This window comes from Hemiscyllium ocellatum, chromosome 23 (assembly GCF_020745735.1).
Source record: "Hemiscyllium ocellatum isolate sHemOce1 chromosome 23, sHemOce1.pat.X.cur, whole genome shotgun sequence".
Lineage (NCBI taxonomy): Eukaryota > Metazoa > Chordata > Chondrichthyes > Orectolobiformes > Hemiscylliidae > Hemiscyllium > Hemiscyllium ocellatum.
The window spans coordinates 37,485,092-37,508,532 of NC_083423.1; the positions used below are offsets into that span (position 1 = coordinate 37,485,092).

The following is a 23,441-nucleotide window of genomic DNA, read 5'->3' on the forward strand; positions in this document are numbered from 1 at the left end:
ATTGTTGTACTTAGCAGCACTTACGCTGAGAAAGCAAAACAAAATCTTCCTGTGAAGAAATTTTTTGTTTTACAAGCGGATAAAAAAATTCCAATATACCTTCAGGATTAAAATCCCCTTTTAACACCCTTCCACAGTCAGCTAAAGCATTAATGAAATTACAGGTTTTCCTAGTTGTACCTAGTTCAGTGCTTTGCAATAAGTTGTCTGAAGTGTTAAGCAAACAATTCTAAGACAATATATGCCCTTAGGTGTCTACTATCATTCAGGAAACTTATATAAATGTTCTAGGAAAGATGGTTAGTTGTTTGCTCTTTTTGCATTTTTACAAGTTTAATGAGGTGTTCCTGAGAAGAATATTGCTGTACATTTCATGACTAATTGCTGATTTGTACAAAGTAACCCAAGTATAAGATGATTGCCCCCAATATTCCAGTCAAACCTCAAAACAATCTTAGCCTTCATTGAGATAATTAACATATTTTGCCTCTCTGCTTTTTCACATCCATTATTGTTCTGCTCTGCTGTTATTTTTGAACTGCAACTCTCCCTCTCAATCTAGTTTGGGCTTTTACATTTGGTTAAAAATCCCAGACGTAGGCAATAATATTAGCAGGAGCCATATCTAAAGTTGGTACTGAGTGGTGCTAGCTAAATGAAATGGCATGAAAAGAATGGGCAGAAGTAAAGCATTAATTGAGAGGAAGATGCTTGTGTAATACAGGAGCAATTAGTATTTTCGACTTTAAATGATGCTTTTACACTATGATTTACTGCACTAATTTAGTCTCCGTACTTGGTCAGTAATATTGGCTGAGATTTGCAGTGATAATAATGCCAAAACTGTCAAAAATCAAGCAAGATGTGCTCTGACAATATTCTGAATGAGCTCATTAACGTGATCAGTAATAAGTATCTAAGAAATGTTGAACATAATTGACAATTGTGGATAGTTGATGTTCAAGCTGGAGACAATTTGCTACCTATGAGTTAATGTGTAAACTGCTGGATTACAGGACCACACGATGATTAGGTAAACAAGCTATGATTTGCATGTGGGATTGATGGAGCATTGGGCAGGTGTCTCTTCAACTCAAGCCAGAAGCGTTAAGGATCTTAGCTTTAAACTGGTCACTAATACATCTATTTAACCTGCATTAGCAGCAACCTTTTAAAGCTTTAAAACTACTGCACTGCCTTTAAGTTAAATAATCCTCTGGAGCCGAAGGGTTAATTTTTCTACTTCGCCTACACTCGGTATTGATGAGTGGCACAAAATGAAGGGTTTTTTGTTGGACTGATAGTTCAATCCCCTGAAGGCACACAACCTACACAGTATGACTCTCATGGCAGTATTAATGAGAATAAGACTTCATGAGATAAAGCCATCTCTTGCATTCCAGAAACACTTCTGCAACTTGCACGATAGCCATATACACTGTGCCTGTCGGTGCATGCTTACTGGTGGCCTCCATCACATGACCAGACTTGGCCAGCTTGCTGTGCTTTTTCATAATTTTAATAAATCTGCCTCGCAAATGAAGCTTTCAGCTACAACAGGTTCAGTCAGCTCTACAATTACTGATCAGTGAATAGGTATCTGATTCCCGCCCTCCCTCCCTAGCCTAAAGGCACAAAAACTACTTATAATGTCTTTACTGCCATCCTGGAGATCAAATTGGCTCAACACAGGATTTCATGCACGAGGCTTTCCCAATCTGCGTAGCTTGGTTCCACATCAAACAGCACATTTTTAAATTGAACCAATTAAGATTATAGAAACACAATTTTATTTTGTGGCAAACATTAGAATGTGCGTTTACAGAAGTAGTGGTGCTTCATTCTGTGTTGAATTTCATCTCATCACCCATCTAGTTTGATTCTTCTGGTTAGAAGTGGCAATTACAGTCAGCTTGCTACCTTGTTCGTATTTATTTTACATTAATACCTCAGAAATGCAGACCAGTATTGAATTCAACACAAACTGTCCCTGTGCAAGTTACCTGGGGATAGTCAAATCACCTTCCCTTTTACAACAGTCAATGTGTCATGCTCTGAGAGTGAAATGTGCAGCAGCACTGCGAGAAACTTTGTGACAGCTCTTGTGAGAGGGTAAGTACTTTAGGCAAGAGTGGGGTTAGGATGCCAGGAAAGTGACGGAGTGCTTAAGCTGAGGATGAATAGGGGTATGTCAGTGGCTGGGGACCAGATGCAATCTAAAATGACTAACTGGGTAGAAGAGCAAGCACATAATAGCTTATAGTGTACTCATTAAAATGCCAGTATTAAATTAGTAATTTTGAAAACCTGCACCTTTTTGTAAAGCAAGCCCACTGATGTTAACTTCAATTGATACTTAACTAACAGATTTCACCCAAAGTCTGGATAATTTTCAAACAACCAAAAAAATTGAGAACAATACATGCCTAATAATGGCTGGATAGAAACATTAAAATGTTCACCCCAGAGCACTACAAATATGTTGAAGGGTGCATAATTTTCCAAATGTCTTTCTAACGTTGACCGACCGATATCGGTTCACAGGGCTGCATACAAGATATGCTGGTCAGAAAAGCAAGTAATTGCTAAGTAGTAGTCAATACAGAGTTGTTACTGCCATTCTTAAAGGAGCTGATTTGTTTAGAAGTGGAACAGAAGAGGCATGAACTTCAGTTTTAAGTGGATCAGCTGAGTGGCAGGTTTCATGTCAATCCCAATTTTAATGTTGGCCAAGAAGTCTGTTTCAGCAAAGGATATTGCTGACAATATTTACATTTCCAATAAAATCATGATAAAGCAAGATATTATGTCAAGGAAATAAACATTCACATGGTTATCATGTCAAACCAGCCCCACACAGCTTTGAGTAATTATGGTGTACCACTTCAAGAACACAGTGGGCAGACTTTTGCAGTCAATGGCAAAGCAAAGATGCTCATCATTGATGTTGAAGAAAGCTGCCTACAAAGATCAAATAACCTCTTTAATATGCTTTTTACCTTTCCTTATGCTGTCACAGAGTTCTCTAGACTTTCATCAGAAATTAGACCATCAAGCAGGCAAAGGAATCAATCAGCTGATGTATTCTCACAATGCAAAACCAGAAAGCTTGGAACCAGCAAACCACCTCTGAATGACTCAGTATCACCATCATGAGGATTACCATTCACTAGAAACTAAACTTGATCAGCTGTGTAAATATTGTGGCTCCAAGAGAAAATTAGAGGCTCAGAATTCTGTGGTGAGCAACTGACCACCAGTCTCCCTAACACCCATTCACCACCAACATGTTATGAGTGTGATGGAATACTCCCCGCTTGCCTGGATGAGTGCAGCTCCAATAATGTTTAAGAAGCTCAACAACATCCAGGGCAAAACCGCCCATTTGATTGCTCCCCCCCCCCAAATGGGCAGCACAGTGGCTCAGTGGTTAACACTGCCGCCTCACAGCGCCAGGGATCCGGGTTAGATTCCTGCCTCGAGCCACTGTCTGTGTGGAGTTTGCACATTTTCCCCGTGTCTGCTTGCATTTCCTCTGGGTGCTCCAGTTTCCTCCCACAGTCCAAAGATATGCAGGTCAGGTGAATAGGCCATGCTAAATTGCCCATAGTGTTAGGTGCATTAGTTAGGGATAAATACAGGGTAGGAAAATGGGTCTGGGTGGGTTATTCTTCAGAAGGTCAATGTGGACTTGTTGGGCCAAAGGGTCTGTTTCCATGCTGTAGGGATTCTAATTCTAATTCTAATGCCTTCATCATTCACTCTCTCCACCATCAACACACAGGAATAGAATCCACAGGATGTACTACAGCAACTCACCAAGGCTCTTCCAATGGTACCTCCAAAACCCGCAATCACTACTATCTAGAAGGACAACGGTAGCAGACACATGGGAACTCTACCACCTGCAAGTTTCCCTCCAAGCCAACTCAAGTTTGATTGGGGGAAAAAAAAATCAGCTGTACCCTCATTGTCACTGGTTCATAATCCTGGATCTGTTTCCTGAACAGACTGAGTGTACACCGACAAAACACAAACTGTCCTGATTCAACAATGCAGCTCACCATCTCTTCTCAATGGCAATTAGTGACAGACAATAAATGCTGGCGCAGCCAGCAATGCCCACATCCCATTGATTAAATTAGTAAATAAGAAGTCAATACCTCTGAAATCCTTCACTGTTCGTTGTGTATGGAAAATTCAAAAAACTATGTTCCTGATTATTTCTTTCCCCTAACCACTAAGTGTTAGAATATTGGTATTATTAGTGGATTGGCCATGGCATTGCCCATGGATAATCCCATTTTTGAAATAGTGGTATTCACAGGTTCCTGGATTCCTCTCCCCCTAAGGTGGTTTAAGAATGCAATTTATCATGTCACTGGTTAGGATTAAACCATTTCTCACTTTACTGGTTTTAAAAGTTATGCAGCAGGCCTTGCACATAGTGCAGGCAATATCACCTACCAATTACTGAAATGTTGTTTGGGATGCAAGCTTCTTTCTTATTCTGTACCAAAAGCCTTTGTTTTCTAATGCTTGCATTGTAAGTTTTCCTTTATTTGCAATATTTACCAAAAATTATGAGATTGATTGATTGGTTATTTTTCTTTTCTCCCTGTTTAATTATGTGTAGAAATAAAAGGTGTTCTTCTACTTTATTAACAGATGAAGCTCTGTTCTTCTTGCTGAAACTGTTATCGGTAAAGGATTGGGCAGAACTTTTTTGTGAAATCTTCAAGCATGAAGAATGTCAAATGGGAGGTGGGGGGAATTAGATTGGGGCCTGGACTTCGAAATATAAGAAGATCTTTTTTTCTAAGTGCAAGATCTACTCCTTTAAAAAGCCAATGTAAGGTAGAGCTGCCCCATTAAGTTTGTTGGGGTGGGTGCTGATATCTGGCAGTCTACAATTGGCACTGTGTAGGCAGCGTTTCTGTTTGGGCTCCCCTCCATTTATCAAAGGGATCAGTTTCATGGTCACATCTGCTGACCCAGTGAATTTACCAGGGTCAGTGCTGGCAGTCACAAGCAGATGGATCTATGGCCTTTGCAATTGTAAGGGGGTAACAATGGTGTCCATCCCATTACCTCCATTAGATTGGTAGAGAGGAACCAGTTGTAGATTATCAGAACAGCCGAAATCCATTGGTGGAGCAGATTTGATGGTTTGAAATGCCTATTTTTTTTTTGCTCCTAAATCTTCTCATCTTATGCCACTACAGTGTTGGCTGGTTGCTTTGACCATTCTGAAGCAAACTGCCTTCTGGAGCCTTCACTCTCCGTGGAAGAATTGCATTTCTTCAGCTTGATGGCTGATTGATTATTTCTCCTCTGAAAGGATTGGAGATTATTAACGTACTCAATGGGCCTCACATTCATGAACATGATTTCTCCTGGAGTCAATGAAGGCCGTTAGGGACTTAGTTTTCAAGAGGCCTGGAACAGCCGGTACATTCTCTGTTGATGTGCAGGTTGGGTGAAAGATCCACCTCTGAAATTAAAGTAGAACTTGTGTAAATTGATGGAATCATTGTGTAACTAATCTACTCCAAATTCTTAGTAAATTGATGGGTTAGAAATGTATTCAAATGTACCTCGATGAACACATGGATTTACAGTTCCTTTCTAAACCTCAGATCCTGTATTCAATTATATTATGAGAGGCTGAGACACACAGCTATTGCTATGTGTATAATAGAGTAGGTTTCCTTATACCAACTCCTGCATACCTTGTTAATTGGCTATATGTCTTCTTATTTCCCTCTCTACTGCAGGTTTGCAACACAGGAGAGAAATGCCTTGCTTCTTTATAATGGCCGTTTTAATGAAAAACATGATTTCATTGCTCTGGAGATCATTGAAGAACAAATCCAACTGACTTTCTCAGCAGGTAATTTAAAAAAAATCTATTTTTGTAATCAGCCTGTGCAGAGATTATATTACACACCTCTGGAGCAGGTGGGACTTGAACCCAGGTCACTCAGTCCAAGGATAGAGACCCTACCACTGAACCACAAAGAGCTAAAGCCTACTGCATCGGTATTCCCAGACAGTCTCCCATTCAAGTACTAACCTATTCTCAGCAGGTAAAGCTGCCCTGTTATTGCTTTCGTCTGCTTAAATGTAAAATAAATTGTTAGAAATTCCTGTTGGTCATAGTAGACAACTTATCAGTATGTGTTTCACTGTTTAATTAATGCCTAACTCACCACAGAGGATCAGATTGTAACTCAAACTTTGTTTTTTAGATAACATAAAAGTTAGAGCTAGATCCAGCACACTTGGTAGATGATGAGCTACTATGGAAATGGCCCCCATGAAGAGCAGCTTTATATTGTTTTCCCAAACATTGTGATTTAGATCTTTTACACTTGATATTTTCACACAAACTTTGATGAAATGCAATCTGAATGAAAATACAAGAATCCCAAAGCATTTTATTCTTATAAGAAGCAAGTGGGTAACTAAAGAAAGGATTGGCCCACTAAAAGATAATGAAGGAAAGCTGTGTGTCGAACTTGAGAGAATGGGTGAGGTTCTGAATGATTACTTTGCATCAGTATTCACTGAGGAGAGGAACCTGATGGATGTTGAGATTAGAGATTGAAGTTTAAATAGTCTGGATCACATTGACGTAAGTAGGGAAGATGTGTTGGGTATGCTAGAGGTTATTAAGATGGATCAATCCCAGGACCGAATGGGATCTATCCCAGGTTGCTGAGAGAGGCAAAAGAGGGGCCCTGACAGATATCTTTTTGGCATCCTTAAATACAGGTGAAGTGCTAGAGAACTGAGTTGCTCATGTTGTCCCCCGTGTAACTTCAGACCAGTGAGCCTGACATCGGTGGTGGGAAAGTTGCTGGAGACGGTACTGAGGGATAGGATCTATTTATATTTAGAAAAGAATGGGCTTATCAGTGATAGGCAACATGGTTTTGAGCAGGGGAGATCGTGCCTTACCAACTTTATACAGTTCTTCGAGGAAGTTGATAGATGAAGGAAGGTTTGTTGATGTCATATACATGGACTTTAGTAAGGCGTTTGATAAGGTTCCGATGGTAGACTAATGGAGAAAGTGAAGTTACATGGTATGCAGGGTGTTCTAGCTAGGTGGATAAAGAACTGGTTGAGCAGAAGGAGGCAGAGAGTAGTAGTTGAAGGGGTTTCTCGAAATAACGAGAGGTCGTGCTTTCAAGGTGAGAGGTGGAAAGTTTAAGGGGGATACATGCGGCAAGTACTTCACACAGAGGGTGGTGGTTGTTTGGAATATGTTGCCAGCAGAGATGGTAGAGGCAGGCACGGTAGATTCATTTAAGATGCATCTGGATAAGTGCATGAGTAGATGGAGAGTAGAGGGATGCAGTAGAGGGAATTGACCGACAGGTTTAGACAATACATTTGGATTGGTTCAGGCTTGAAGGGCCGAAGGGCCTGTTCCTGGGCTGTAAATTTTCTTTGTTCTTTAATCAGGGATCTGTTCTTGAATAGTTACACATTTGTCTTGGAGGGAAAGTAAACGAAATGTAATCAATAGTCATCTTTGCAACATGTACAAAAGGTGCCTAAAGTTTTGCGACTCATTGGCAAAAACTTACATAGTTAAGAATTGCATAAATGAAGGGCCTCTTGTTGATCATTTCGAGAGCCCGATAACAGATATGCCATGTGTAATCATAGGTCCGTTTGTGCTTTGATTTGTACCAACGTTTACAACTTAAGTAATCTTTACCATCTGTTTTTACTTAATTGCGCCACTTGCAAGCCTTTTGCAGCTGCTGAGTGGGAATATCCAGACTTAATGCTGCATTAGTCATCTTTCTTAAAAATACAATGCTGCATAATTTCCTTAATTTGAACTTCTTCAACATTTGTCAATGTCCAACCTGGCAAACCTGCCTGTTTCTTAGATGTTTCAAGCAGGATGAGTGTTTAACTAGCTGTTGAGTTGCATGATACTCGAAGCAAGGCCTGAGTTTTGCCCATTTGCAGCCAGTTTCATGTTCAGAAGGACAAAATGTGAAACGTGCTTTCTCTGTTCACAGAGCAATATTCCGAGGAACATAGAATGTCTGCAGCTTAGAAAATCCCACTTCTCCAATGAAAGTATTGTGTTTGTATGACTATGAAATATGGAAGTAGAAAATAGTAGGGAAGGAAAGACACATGAGGACCACTTTGAGGAAAAATAATAAAAATTCCATAGAGTGACCATTTATGGAATAATAATTCAGTGATTTGTGGGAAACTGGCCAGATTGGGAGGGGATTCAAAAGCACGATGATAAACAATTTTAATGACCTTTTGAAAGAAGTAAGAAATAAAGGCCAGTATTTTTGGGAATGTTTTAGAGAGAGGGGATAATAAAAAATAGCTTAAGCCTCTAATATAATGAAGTAGAAGTGTAAAATAAAACTTTGGTTGTATTATTCTGCACTGAAATGAGTAAATACTAAAGTCCTGTTTCACATCAACTGTCAAATCTTGTGTAGGCATATCGTAGAGGTGCTACAACATTGTTCACCTGGTAAAGGATGCAGGTTATGCAATCTAAAAATAAAAGATTTTCTAACAATTATCTGTGTTAGTAATGTAATCAACAGCTTTTCACCATTTCATTGATGCAATTTGACTTATTTTCATTTAACTTCACCGTCTTTCAATAATTAACAAATATCCATAACCCAACAAGGTGTGATGTATAAATCCACTAAACTTTCACAAAAAAGTGGATTTTCATGTCTTAACCAAATGGGGTTCAATGCTTATTTTGCTCTTGGCCTCTTGAGGTTCCATGAGATAATCTAAAATGGTGCTGTATAATTGTGCTTAAACTTTCTATCAAAGAAGGACCATTTACAAAGCCTGTACACTTTCAGATTATGCTGCTTTATATGACTTACTGATTCCTTAAAATATTACTGCCAGCCTCATGCTGTTGTTTTTATTAATGTGAATAACTTTAAATGAGCACAGTACAGTGTGGTGGTTCTCACTAGGTGTGGCTGGTTCTTAAATGTTAGGGACTTTGTTTTATTTTTAAAACAATTTATTCCATCTGTTGAAGGTAGCCATTACAGCAGAATCATCAGCCTCATCACAATTTGGAAGGGATACTTGTCATTAAACCCCTTTTTCCTACCAATCTACTTGACTCTAAATAAAATCTTCGAGTAAAAAGTGAGGTCTGCAGATGCTGGAGATCAGAGCTGAAAATGTGTTGCTGGTTAAAGCACAGCAGGTCAGGCAGCATCCAAGGAACAGGAAATTCGACGTTTCGGGCCAGAGCCCTTCATCAGGAATCAAAATAAAATACATTTTAAATAAGATAATCCCAGTAACATTGTGCTGATAAGCTCAAGTGGAGGTAAAATGATATTCAAATTTTATTCAGAGGATTTGAGTATCAAATCTTCTAATATTTTTGTGGTATCTATCAAAGGAATGAAGAAAATTACAAAAGGAAACAAATTCCAATATAATTACTTTTGCAACCACTGCAAAATTGGAATTCATATTGGACTTGCTGTGGCATTTTTTTCAAACAAGTTTTCTGCTAATATGTTTGTGATTCCCCGGTTCCCCGATGCAGAGTTCTAATTATATTTTATTGTGTTGGATATTCTAATGCAGCACAGGCTACACTGACAGAATTTTAACATTCCAGCATTACTACGCATTTCTATTACCTCATACATCAAAGAAAATGTTGCAGTGGCGCATCATGTACTGTTTTATGATCTACACAAACAAAGCACAGGACTGATCATTATAGGTGTTCTTTTTTAGTTCATTTATAAGTGTGCAACCTGTTGATGGACGTGAACCAGACACTGTTACAGAAAATGAAGGCCAGACAGTGAGATTTTCTTTGTTACATACTTCAGATTACTCTTGCAGCTTCTTTCAAGATTTGACATTTAAGTGTAATTGTGATGGACTGTGTTGCTGTGTGTAACTGAAAGTCAGATCTACTGTAGAGGACATTCCAAAGACAAAATCAGATGCACCACGGCATTGCAGGTTTTAATTGAGTTGGCACTCACAGGTTTTTAAGTTGGCACTGTTAATTTAGTTGCAGTGGCATTTAACAAGTGAACATTGACAAGAATTGAGAAATTTTCTTCCACCAGTAATGTAGCACAGCTCTGCACGCGTGTGTGTGCGTGTGTGTGTGTGTGTGTGTGTGTGTGTGTGTGTGTGTGTATGTGTGTATGGTTTACTCCTATTCAGAAGAAAACTACTTAACATTTTTTAAAAAAGTTTATGAACTTATTTTCCAGGTGCTTATACCTGTTAATACAACCTGGCTATAGGTACTCTTCCATTAACAAATTAGCTTCCTTAATGATAATTAAAAGGGATGGCAGTGTATTGATTTGTTTTCCATTTGTTTAAAGATCTGATGGGTGCTTCTAAAGTGTTCAGCCTAATGTAAATTTTTGGAGAGATCGATATTGTGAGACCCACCCTGCATCCAGCCTTTCAATACCTTTTGAATGTTTGTCTTTATAAATTCTTGCTCCATTTTGGTCTTTTAAAAAAGCACACAATAAATAGAACCTAGTTCCTTTATGTAAAGGTTCAGAGTCCACAACATATTGACTCAGCAGTTGTTTCTCTTTGTACAGCTGTTACTCACGAAGTAAATGTGCAACCAGCAGGCATAGTGGTTCAGTGGCTAGCACTGCTGCCTCACAGCGCCATGGACCAAGGTTTGATTCCATCCTTGGGCAACTGTCTGCACAGTTTGCATATTCTCCCTGCCTCTGTGAGGGTTTACTCCGAGTGCTCTAGTTTCCTCCCACGGTTGAAAGGCATGCAGGTTCGGTGGATTGGCCATGCCAAACTGCCCATAGTATCCAGGGATGTGGAAATTAGGTGGATTAGCCACAGGAAATACACAGTTATGAGGATTAGGGTTATAGGGTTAGGGGTGGGGTGGGGAGGACGGTTGTAAGTCTGGATGGGATGCTCTTCACAGGGTCGGTGCACTTGAGTCAAATGGCCTGCTCCCACCCTGTAGGGATTTTATGATTCTATCAGATCTTGGCAATGATTTGCATTTCACTTCAGTAAAGCAATCTGCTGTTTCCTTCAAAATTTAACAATCAAAGGCTTACTGTTAGACAAATTGCAGAGAAGGTTACATAACTCCCTGCAATTACCTTAGATTTGAAGATACCGTCCCAAAATGTTATCTTAAAAGCTTCATAATTGTAGCATATGGAGCAGTTTCAGTAGCAGCATTTAGGAGAGAATTGGATCTTATCTTACAAGGGAAAGAGCAGGAGAGAGAGAGAGAGAGATCATCGACTGCATTATGATGACCGCATTAATGGTATTGATTCTCAGAAACTGGTATTCCTACATATCTGAGGCATTTTTTCTCTAGCGTCTACCATTTGTTTATGTTGGATATACATTGGCTGAATATTTTGATGAGGGACCGAAGGCAATGACTTTACTTTTCTAAATATTTAATTGAAGGTAAAGTTTTTCAGCTGACAAGCAATCTGATGGTTACGAGACCATATGAGGGGTCGAAGGAAAGTAACAATGATGCAAAACTGTGGTGGAACAAGCAAGGAAGCAGGAATTACATTCCCCCAGGACAATATTATCCAAAAGAAAGGAGTGAAGGCAACAAACATTGGAAATGTCGAGGATCGCAAGGAATTATTTTTGAAGTTTTAGCATTATAATGTGGCAGTGGCTTTATATGCATACGAAGTTTCTCTCGTAACTGAATCACTCGTGTTTAATAGGAGAGTCTACGACCACAGTGGCACCCTTCATCCCAGGGGGAGTAAGTGATGGAGAATGGCACTCCGTTCAAGTACAGTACTACAATAAGGTAGGTGAAAGAGGAGATTGCAGTTATAGAACTGTAACTGAAATGAAAATATATATATTATATATTTGCACGTGACTGAGTGACTGATATTATTGTGAAGGAATGTCTTTTTTTATTTGGCAATGTCAGCTTAGCAAAGCATGCATCTCGATTGCTGGCTTCAATTATTCATGTTCATTAGGCTTTAGCGAAGAGTCAATAAGCATACAGATGTGTTTGATGAATAGATGAGCCTTGATTGCCCTTTCCATTAATTGGCTGTTTCTGTTCTAGTTGACCACTTTGTGTTGTGACAAGCAGGAAGTTTGATCTTTTTGTGGCTCACAGGCCCGTTCTGAAAATGTTTGTTCACTGTACTGTGAGCTTCTGATAAGTTTACAGCCGATACAATAAGCATTGACTCACGCTGGAATGTGGTACCTACTGTCCACAAATCCATTCTTCATGTGTGCACCTGCATGTCAATGGACTGTTCAACTGTGACGACCGTCAGTACTGAAACTGTGAAATCTGTCTGCTTTTCTGTACACTTCTCCTCCTCCAGCTTATAAATCATCCATAAGCAATGGAGTGAGATGTGGCACTGGCCTTTCCCCAAAGTAGCTCTGACCAGGAAAATGGCGAGGGAAGGAAAACAATCAGTCCAACCTGAGACTGACTTTAATTTCCTCATGGCTGGTGTGCAAACATATTTGTTGAGAGGGATTATATTGAATCATAGTAACCATGTTGCAGTGACATCATTGGCCCAATTATCTGTTTCTTTAGACCTTAACCTATTTGAGCAGAACCTAATTGTCACCACCCCAATCTTGCCAGTGGTACAGTGGTAATATTGTTGGAGTAGTAATTCAGGGACTCAGCCTAATACATTGGAGACATGGGGTAAAATCACACTGTGCCAGCTGGAGGAATTCGGTTAGTAAGTCCTGTCTCAGTAAAGATGACTGTGAAACTATCAGTGGTCCTAAAAACTCATCTGGTTCACTAATATCTTTTCAGGAGGGAAATCTGCCGCCCTTACCCAGTCTGGCCAACATGCGACTCCTGAGTGACAGCAATGTTGTTGAGTCTAACCAGGGACTAATGGTGGGATAGTGGTAGTATAACAGGGCTAGTAATCCAGAGACCCAAGTTAATGCTGTGGAGGTATATGTTCAAACCTAGAATTATAGGTTTTGACAAACTAGGTAGGATTGTAAATTGTGATGAGGATTTAGAGGGTTAATTCTGATTTAGACAAGTTTCCCACTCACTCAGCATATGGCAGATGCAGTACAACATGGTTAAATATAAAGTTATATACTTTGGTGTGAGAAGGAGAAAGAAAGAATATTATTTAAATGGTGACATGTTAGAAAACACATACACACACACCTTTATTGGAAGAGAATGTGCGTTCAGAATCAGGGATGTCTTACTGCAGGGCCTTTGTATGACATCTGGAATATTGTGTGCAATACAAGACTTTCTCCTCCAGAAAGAATATATGTGTGAGAGAGAGGGTACAGCAAAGGTTTATTTGGCTAATACCAAGGATGGCAGAGTGGTTCTTTATCAAGAGATTAGTTTATTTAGGCCTAAGTTTGATAGAGTTTAGAAGGATGTGAGGGGATTTTATTGAAAAGGGCTGATGAGACTAGATGCAAAGAGGATGTTTATGCTGGTGGGACCAAAACCAAGGGACATAGTCTCAGGATCCAGGGTAGGCCATTTAGGCATGAGGTAAAGATGTGTCTGCACTCAATGCGTAGTGAACCTATGGACGCCACATTACTCTGTGTGTATGTGTCAAAGAATTTTTTTTTTAATTTCAAAGGGTACTGTGGATTTTGAGGAGAAACTGGGAGATATGGCATTGAAATCCACAATCGGCCATTATCATATTGAATGGTGGAGCAGGTTTGAAAACCCAAATGGCCTACTCCTGCTTCTAGTTTCTCTGTTTCTGCAAGGCTTTGAGGATACTCTTGAAGCATTTCTTCTGTTCTCCTGGGAGCTGCTTGCCATGGCATAGTTCAGAATGGAAGGCTGGGATTTGGAACTCTTGAGTCAGGCATGTAAGTGATATAGTCCAGCATTACAGGAGGTTAACCATAACCAGTGCCTTCATGCTAGGGATGTTGCCTGAGAAAAGACAGTGCGTATAGTCAGTGTAATACCATGTCTGTTGAAAGGAAACTCACTTCCCAGGGCAGATGATTTGTAGACAATTTATTTTCTTTTTTAAAATTCTTTTTAAAATTTCAGATGTCCAAGCCAACAAATGGCTCTTGTTTTACCCTGTGCAGTATTCTGGTTATGAGGTCACCTCTATGATTCACTGATAACACTTTTGGGATTAGTTTTGGTCCTCAGTTTTTTTTTGTTTGTTTCTTGACTTAGGGGCAACTCAGTGAATAGAAGTTTCTCCCTGTTGCTTTCTGTTTTACATTGTATGTATTTTTGTAACTGATATTAACTTTGATACTGGACTTCAACTCAGTTACTTTGAAAGGTCAGCCCCATTTTAATACCAGCACAAAATGCTACAGATGCGGAAGTCTGGAATTATAACAGAAACTTGTGGAAGCTTGATTTGACGAAGGATTACAAATCTGAAACCCTAACTCTGTTTTACTCCCGAGAGAGATGTTGCCTGAGTATTTCCATCATTTTATGTTTTCATTTCATTAAATTTTGAAATTTTATTGTAAATCATGAAATATTGGATGAAAATAAAGGCCACAAAGACTAGGGCATTTTTGACTTTTTACAGTGATGTAAAATGAGCAATATGCGATTTGACATTGTTTACACACCTGCAATTTTCCTTTTCACCAACATCAATAGACAATTGACTCGATATTGTTCATTATACATCAATGCTGAAAAAAACCTTCTTTTAAAAACTCCACATTTATTGCCCAATAACAATTAAAGTTTAAATCTGTAAATCCTCCTCAACAAAAACGAACAGAAAATATGGGCGTTACCCCAAATGACAATTTATATCCACTCTGCTTAATAATTCCATCTGACCTCAGGCACTGTAGTCTCTCATGATTAAGTTGTTTTCCTGTAACTTCGATGATACAGGAGGCTTGCTGAAAATGATATTTTTAATCTGAATGTAAGTGATTGATGTGCACCCTTCCTTGACAGGAATTTAACCATGTGATGACTAATGCATATCAACAGACTCACTTTATTTAATTTTTACTCCATATTTTGTTGGCCATTGACTGAGTAATCGGAAAACCTTTCTGTAAAGTTAACCACCAAATTTAAAGATACTTCAGTCTGCAGAAGAAACGGTCTCCAATATATCATAGAATCATAAAATCCTATGGTGTGGAAAGAGGCCATTCAGCCCTTCACGTTAGCACCAAACCTCCGACCTTCCTGGGTTCTGAATTTTCCATAAGTATGCACACAGTACAGTCGGGGAAGGTAGTTGGCTGTTATGGAAATGTACTGGGCATGGGGAGACCTTAACAAAGACAAGAGCAAAGCAATGTGGCTGCCAGGAACCAGAAATTAAATACTGAAAATGTTAGTGACATTCAGCATGTCGGGCAGCATTTGTGGAGAGGGGATCATTCAGATTGATGCTTCATTGAATTAGGCAAAAGGAGATGGCAATGGAAGAGGTAAAACAACAGAAGATGTTTCAAGCAGTCCTAATAAGACCAGGAATATTAAGGCCAAGAGCAGCTGTCACAAAGACCTGGGGTGGAGGCCATGAACTGAAATAATTTAATTCAATGTGTAATGGACCAGGCCAGTCCCCCTCAAAATATTTCAAGAAAGTAGCCCAGATGCTAACTTAGCGAGTTGTTTTAAGCAGGTGTAACACAGATATTCCAGGAGGGATGCAGTTGGTCAAACCACTTAATTTTAAACAAAACAGAATTTATTTACAAAATTACCAAATGGAACAAAAACAAAAGAGAACAGAATACTGAATAATTTAACCTATCCGAAAACCCAACAGATCATCTCAACTTACTGTTGCTGTTCCAAACACTGGCAACAATCCCCATAAGCACCCCTTGGCACAAAAAGTAAAATCAAACTCAGGGTCTTACAGGATAGATGTCCGAGAGAGGGAGGATTAGCATGGACCTGCTTCTTTGAGTCCACCAGTTTTTACAGCTGCTTGACTGCTCTCAGTGAATTGCCAGACCAAACCAAACCAGAGAAAAGCTGAGCTGGGAGAACTGGCCACTCCCCTTTCATTGAACCAGTTTGTTTTAAAACGTGAAAGCCCTTTGCCTGAGGCAGGACCTGTTAGCTGTAATCAACTTGACCCTAAAACCCTTCAAATGTCAACTTTTCTGTGTCTTTTATGATCTCTGGGGGAGAAAAGCCAAGGACACTATACCCTTGTTAAAGGAGCAGCATCGTTACAAATGTCAAGATCAGGAGTCTGTAAAGTGTCTAGTTGAAAGATGAGCTGGTATTCCTTGACCTACATTGGAATAGCGCATGAAACTGAGGACTGAAAGGTGAAAGTAGAGTGAAGAATTAAAATGGTAGGACTCTGGAAATTTGCGATCCCACTGGCAGGCTGGATGGAGGTGTTCAGCTACCCAGTTTGTCTTTGGTCTTCCCAATATGACAGAGGAAGAGCGTTACAAAAGGAGCAGCGAGGGCAGTCCACTGAATTGGAAGAAATGCAAGTGAATCACTGTTCTACCTGGCAGAAGTGTCTAAAGGCTTGATAAAAGGAAAGTGAGAAAAGAGGTGCTAAGAGGACATCGGTTACATTTCCTGTGTCGCGATGGGAAGGAGAGGAGTTGTTGGGAATGATTGAGGAGTGGACCGTTGTGCTATGGAACTGATGGAGTAGGAGAGCACCAGGTATACTTTGTGATGCGATCACATTGAAAGTAAAATTATTTTGACAGGAATGAGCAAGTTGGATCAGGTGCAGGGAAATGGGATTGAGATAGCTGAACTAAATAGAAAATGATGCCAAACACATGAATAATGCTTTTCCAGTATTCCCAACATCCTGGTTTCAGCCCAAGTGTTTCCTGGCCCCTTGTTCCTAGCACTGAATGTCTTGCTGGGTTTTACTGGGCTTCTGGAAGCCTTCACAGCTGTCTGTGTCGACCAGGAGGAGCAGGAACCTGTTGCTGCCAAAATGTGCACAGAATGCAGGGAAACCAAGCAATCAGTGTTCATGTGGTGCTACTGACCCCTTTCCCCTCACTCTCAACATTTTTGCAAATTAAAAGATTTCTCTGTTATGTCGGAGGGTGCTGCCCAGTTGGTTTGCCCACATGGTAAGTTTTCTGTCTCATCTGAAAGCTGGGGAGGAACAAAGGAGATTGTATTTCTCTGACCTCAGCAAGAAGGGATAGACAGTGAACATTAGATGCTCCTGTGCTACTGACAGTAAGCTCTTGGCCCTTAACTGATGCATGCCCATGTCTCACATCCAGTGGATGGTGGGTGCATGGGAAAACTACAGAGAAAAACACTATACATGTTTAAAGTCCCTCCAAATGTTTTATTGTTTTGAAAGAAGTACCAAAAAAAATCTGAACTACCTGTGTACTAAATAGCCATTGTTACATGTGTATATTCAATGTGTCTTTTAAGTTTTAGAAATGCAAGCTCTCATCAGAAATCCTTTGTGCTGACACTGAATATAGTCTTGCTATCTAGCCTTATTTCTTCTAATCTTTATTCCAGGCATGTGTTAATCTAAGTGATTGTTTTATTCATAATGCATAAAGTTTGAGTATTATTATGAATACATTAGCAAATTTAAAATCACGTTTTCAGAATTTCCAGGTCTTGATTGACTTGTGTTGGAAGCAAGAGAACTGGAGACAGGAAACAGGAAATAAAATCTGGAAATAGTCTGGAGAACAGATAATGAACTTAACTCATAAAATAAAGAATAAAAGAGATATGTTACAACTTTAACTGGATTTCAGCACACATTCCAGAATCATTTTGGACAGATATCCTGTATCAAATTCAAAGCGAAGTCAGTGCAAGGAAGTTGGTGGGTGTGAGTACTGCTAATTCAGTTTTTTAAATTTTAAACATGTTCTTTCCTGCTGGCAAGTATGTAACACATAAGGATATCTCCTCACTTTATGGTTCTTTTACATGCTTTCATAAGAGTCAGAAGCATACCAGAAGTAAAGGGAGTCTGCTGCTAAATTTTCTGTAGCCTCTGAAGCTATGACTGGAGACCCGGGGCGTGTAAACAGGAAGTGGGTTCCATCAAGTTGGTTCTGTGTGACATGTTCCTGCTTCCCCAAAATTGTGTGGGAACCACAGTGAGGATGGGAGTAGTTAACCGGCTGGCTGTAGCAGGTATCCATAGAATCATAGAGATATACAGCACAGAAACAGACCCTTCAGTCCAACTCATCCATGAAGACCAGATATCCTAACCTCATCTAGCCCTAATTGCCAGTACTTGGCCCATGTCCCTCTAAACCCTTCCTATTCATATACCCATCCAGATGCCTTTTAAATGTTGTAATTGTACCAGCCTCCACCACTTCCAGTTAAGATCCTTGAAGCTAGCTCTACCGGGGGGGCAGCCTGATATCTCAGCCAATGCAAAAGCAATCTGAAATGTCTGACGGTTGTTTTAGTGGCAGGCTGCATAGACATCAGAACCAGACTCTCCATTCAATGCAAGGAAGTGCTGTTCCGAGAACTGGTAGAAACCATGGCAGTTTCTGTCACAGCGGTAGGCGTTCCCCATTATGTCCAATGGGGTATTTTTATTTAGTCCTTTAGTGGCTGGTAACTAGAAATGTAACCACCCTCAAGATTCTCTCATACTTCATCTAGGCCCGATTCTGGTAATGGGGTCGCTGATTAATCATTTCCCAGTACCCATTGCCTCCTATGGGCTCTCCAGATTCAGGAGCCATCCCAAACTGGGTGGGTCCCTGAGAATTCGACATTCTATTGACCGCTTTCTCTATTGAACCTTTTGAGTCCAGTGCTGGCATTTGTCAGTTCCTGATCTGTATTTCTTGAAAATCCCACTCGTCTGCTTGATATTGCATGTTTAATAGAAGATACTACAAAGCACAAGGGGATAAATACAGTACGGATGAGTTCTCCTGTGCTGCTGGAAGTCAGTTCTTGATGCCTAACTGATGCATGGCCCGTGTCTCACATCTGCACATCCCTCATGAAGGCAAATATAGTCCTTGAGATACTATTGTATCTTTCAGGTTATTTGGTTTAAAAATGGATGCTGATCTCGCAGGGTGTGGTTCACAGCTGCGACTGACCCCTTGCACTTTAACAAAAAAAGGTTCTTTTAGCACTGGGACTAACGGAGCTTTTCTGTTGTTGAGGGCCACAAACAAGGCTAACTTTCTACTAACTGGTAGTGGGGGAAGATCACATTCCACTAAGATCACTGAATACAGGAACCGTAGCTGATTTTTATTCTCTAAGCAATCCACAGGAATTCTAATGCTAGGTTGTGTGATGTCGGTCACCTCCACATTGATCAATGATCAAATTTGAGTCTTCTTTTTTTGCTGGTAATGTAATCCCATAATCAGAGTTCCAGGCAAGCTGGGAAATAGCAAAGATCTTCTAAAGTTCCAGAATGTTTAGCTGCACCATTTATGTACCTGAACTGTATTGAGTACTGATGGTCCCTTTAATAAACAGCGGATTATTTGTTGGCACATGAATTGTGAGTAAATTCAAGCAGTGCACTTGAGGTTACTTGTTTCTATGGAAAGTACCAGAACAGTCGAACAGGATAGACAGCCTGATTTGAAGAGGTTGAAGTTGTTCAGCAATTAATCTAAACATCCATCTAAAAACATCACAACAACTCATTAGAGAAATGAAATATGTGGCTGTTGTCAAGTTCAGTAGTTTAATAATATTATTGGAGATGGATTTGTCTGATTTCCTTTGCCAAGCAGACAGCACTGTTTATCCCTGTAACTTCTCCATTTTTTTCATGTAAGCTTTGCTGCAAATGTGACTGGGAAATTTACAGCTTCCTGTTTAAAATTGATTCATCAGCTGCTCTATTCATGATAATGTGTAATGGGTTATGATCTGAGGTCCTTGTTTGAAAAGGCAGGAAGATAACAGTGAGGTAGAATTTATGCTTTGTTTTCACTGAAAGCAGATATAAAAACATTTGGTGCCTGGTGGAACTGGCAGGACTGATGAATTGAGATTGTGATCTTAAAGAGTTAAATGCTGCAGCATTTAATAAACACACTGTGTAACTTCACTGGAACAACATAACTTTGATCAAACCAACACTCTTACATTTTATCCTGAATGGACGATGTATTTGAATGCGGTGTGTTGAGATATTAATGTTTGCTCACAGTGCACTTACAGGACTTAAAACTCGGCCTGTTGTCGAAGACGATCATACCAAATTTTGTCCATTAAATCATCAACACTGGTTTGTGATTTTGATTTTTCAGTTGGGCTGAGTGTGAGAATGGTCTGACCACTCCCCAAACCCGAAGGCGAGGATCACGGTCTCACTCATGCTGAGGTGCAATTGTTTGAGCAGGGTGTTGAGCAATGGAGCATAGACGCTTCATAAGACCGAGTTTATATTACTGACAAATAATATTGTTCAGTTCCTGGTTTTGTGAATCTGTGCTCTTTCTCTGCACTACTCCTGAAAGGGTAGCCTTCAGCCACCTTAGGCGAAAGTGAGGACTGCAGATGCTGGAGATTGGAGTCAAGAGTGGTGCTAGAAAAGCTCAGCAGGTCAGGCAGCATCTGAGGAGCAGGAAAATCGACGTTTCAGGCAGGAGCCCTTCATCAGGAACGAGCATGGAAGAATGTAATTTCCCCTCCCACGTGGTTGAAGATGCCCTCCAATGCATCTCATCCACGTCCCACATCTCTGCCCTCAAAGCCCATCCCTCCAACCGCAACAAGGACAGAACCCCCACCTTCCACCCCACCAACCTCTGCATCATCGGCTGACATTTCCACCACCTACAAATGGACCCCACCACCAGGGATGTATTTCCCTTCCCACCCCAATCCGCTTTCCGCAAAGACCATTCCCTCCGTGACTACCTGGTCAGGTCCACGACCCCAACAAACCACCTTCCCCTCCTGGCACCTTCCCCTGCCATCGCAGGAATTGCAAAACGTGCACCCACACCTCCCCCCTCCACATCCATCAAAGTTTCACCTGCACTTCCACAGATGTCACTTATTGTATCCGTTGCTCCCGTTGTGGTTTCCTTTACAATGGTGAGACTGGGCGCCTTCTCGCAGAGAGCTTCAGGGAACATCTCTGGGACACCCGCATCAATCAACACTACCCCCCTGTGGCTGAACATTTCGACTCCTCTGTCCACTTTGTCGAGGACATGCAGGTCCTGGGCCGCCTCCACCGCCGCTCCCTCACCACCAGATGCCTGGAGGAAGAATGCCTCATCTTCTGCCTTGGAATGCTTCAACCCCAGGGCATCAATGTGGACTTCACCAGTTTCCTCATTTCCCCTTCCCCCACATCACCCCAGTTCCAAACTTCCAGCTCAGCATCATCCTCATGATCTGTCCTACCTGTCAACCTTCCTTTCCAACTATCCACTCCACCCTCCTCTCCAACCTATCACCTTTACCCCTTCCTCCATCCACCTATTGCACTCTCAACTACCTTCTCCCCAGCCCCACCCCCATCCCATTAATCTCTCCATCCCTGAGGCTTCCAGCCTCATTCCTGATGAAGGGCTCCTGCCCAAAACGTCGATTTTCCTGCTCCTCGGATGCTGCCTGACCTGCTGTGCTTTTCCAGCACCACACTATTCTTCAGCCACCTTATCCAACTCTCAGTAATTTCCTCTCTACACTTATGTTTCCGTCTTGAGTATTCTCTTCAAAGTTCATCTGTTCAATAAATAGTTTTGCCATACCCCACCCACCACCCTGATCTGGGGTTCACACTCCGAATGCATATGGTACTTCATAAATTCACGTTGTTGCTATTGTGCATAAGCACTCACCGCTGAAATTGGATTTCCCAGATATATATCATTTTAATGCTCAAAAACTGTGGAATGGCTGCAGGTATGTGAATCAGTCACTGAAATATCAACTATCATCAGTCTGTAGTATGTTTAGACTTTATTTCACATTGCAATATTGCAAGTTCACGTGAACATTCTGCAAATATTCCCATCTGTGTTTTCCCTAATATGCCTCTAGCTTGTGAATGAAAAGTAGTACATTATCTACTTAGGTCAGTACAGTGTGCGGAATCCATTTTTCATCAAATAATTATCCAAATGCCCAGAAATGTGAAGAATGCAATTTGGAAAAATGAGATGGGAAAAGAAAAGGAAATGAGTGCCAATTTGCTTACAATAATGAAGTAATCTGTCATCAAGACTATTTGTTTTAGCGTAACAACTTCTGTACAGTTGATACTGCTGCAGTGTGAGAGATGAGTACAAAGAATAAAGTAGTCCTAGCAGACATGTAATTCAACTCTGGTTTCAGTCAGCTTTACTATAAATACCAGTGTACCCATCAGAATGGTTTCCATGGTACACTTGATACTTGAACAGCATTGAACTGGTTCCAGTAATAGTTGAGGACAGAATATTTGTTAATTACAATTGGTGGAATCTGGCGTAAGGTGTCAGATTTAAATTGTTCTTATTCTCACTGATATTTAAATTTGTCATGGTAGATGTTTCCACAGCCCCCCTCACTCTGGCTGGTGAATGTTCCCAAGTGTTTATATTCCTGAATGGAATCTGTGCTCTTTCTTAGCTTAATTCCACAGTGTGCTCACCCTGTTGACTTTATTTCTTGATTGTTCCTCTCCAGTTGTTGAACAGTTGACCTGTTGCTGTTCTAACGTGTTTCCTATTTGATTTCCCTAAACCTGCAATTCAAAGATAAACAAATAACGTTGTAATTTGGAAAGTTTTTATTAGTACATTTATTACAAGAGTTGCAAACAAGTTGCACATTTTGAACCTCTGCTAGATCTGATGATTCTGCTCAGTTGTAATATTTCATCTGACCAGTCTGTATGTAAATTGGAAATACTGAGAAACTCCAAACATTGGGAGTCAGCTGGCTGTTTTGTGCATACTTTGGGATGCCATTACCAGCAGTTATAGTCTTTTTAAGCAGTGCACATTAAGACTTATTATGAGCTCTCTGGAAATTCCACTCTATTCCTGAAAGGAAGAAAAGTGTATGGAGATAAGAAAGCGAGGTGGCTCAGGGGTTAACATTGCTACCTCACAGTGGGCAGGGACTTAGGTTCGACGTCTGTGTGGAGTTTGCACATTCTCCCTGTGTCTGCGTAGGTCTCCTCCAGGTGCTATGGCTTCCTCCGGCAGTCCAAAGATGTGAAAGTTAGGTGCTAAATTGCGCAGAGAGTTCAGCAATATACAGGCTAGATGGATTAGATGTGGAAAATGTACGACTGTAAGAATAGGTTAAGGGGGTGGGTCTGGGTGGGATGCTCTTCAGAGGGTCAGTGTAGACTCGGTGGGCTGAATGGCCTGCTTGCACATTATAAAGACTTTACTATTCCATGAAATCACAACTTTGCCAGAAACTGCAAGGGCAACACTGGGTAAGG

At 40.5% G+C, this 23,441-nt stretch overlaps 1 protein-coding gene across 4 annotated transcripts in view; it reads left to right on the top strand.

The window, feature by feature from the left end:
* Positions 1 to 23,441, top strand: part of celsr1a (cadherin EGF LAG seven-pass G-type receptor 1a) — a 306,175-nt gene that overhangs the window by 181,374 nt on the left and 101,360 nt on the right. For all 4 annotated transcript variants that reach the window (XM_060842867.1, XM_060842868.1, XM_060842869.1 and 1 more), the window contains 2 exons: positions 5,778 to 5,893; positions 11,769 to 11,857. In XM_060842867.1, coding sequence (XP_060698850.1) covers positions 5,778 to 5,893; positions 11,769 to 11,857 — 205 coding nt within the window. The remainder of the gene's footprint in view (positions 1 to 5,777; positions 5,894 to 11,768; positions 11,858 to 23,441) is intronic.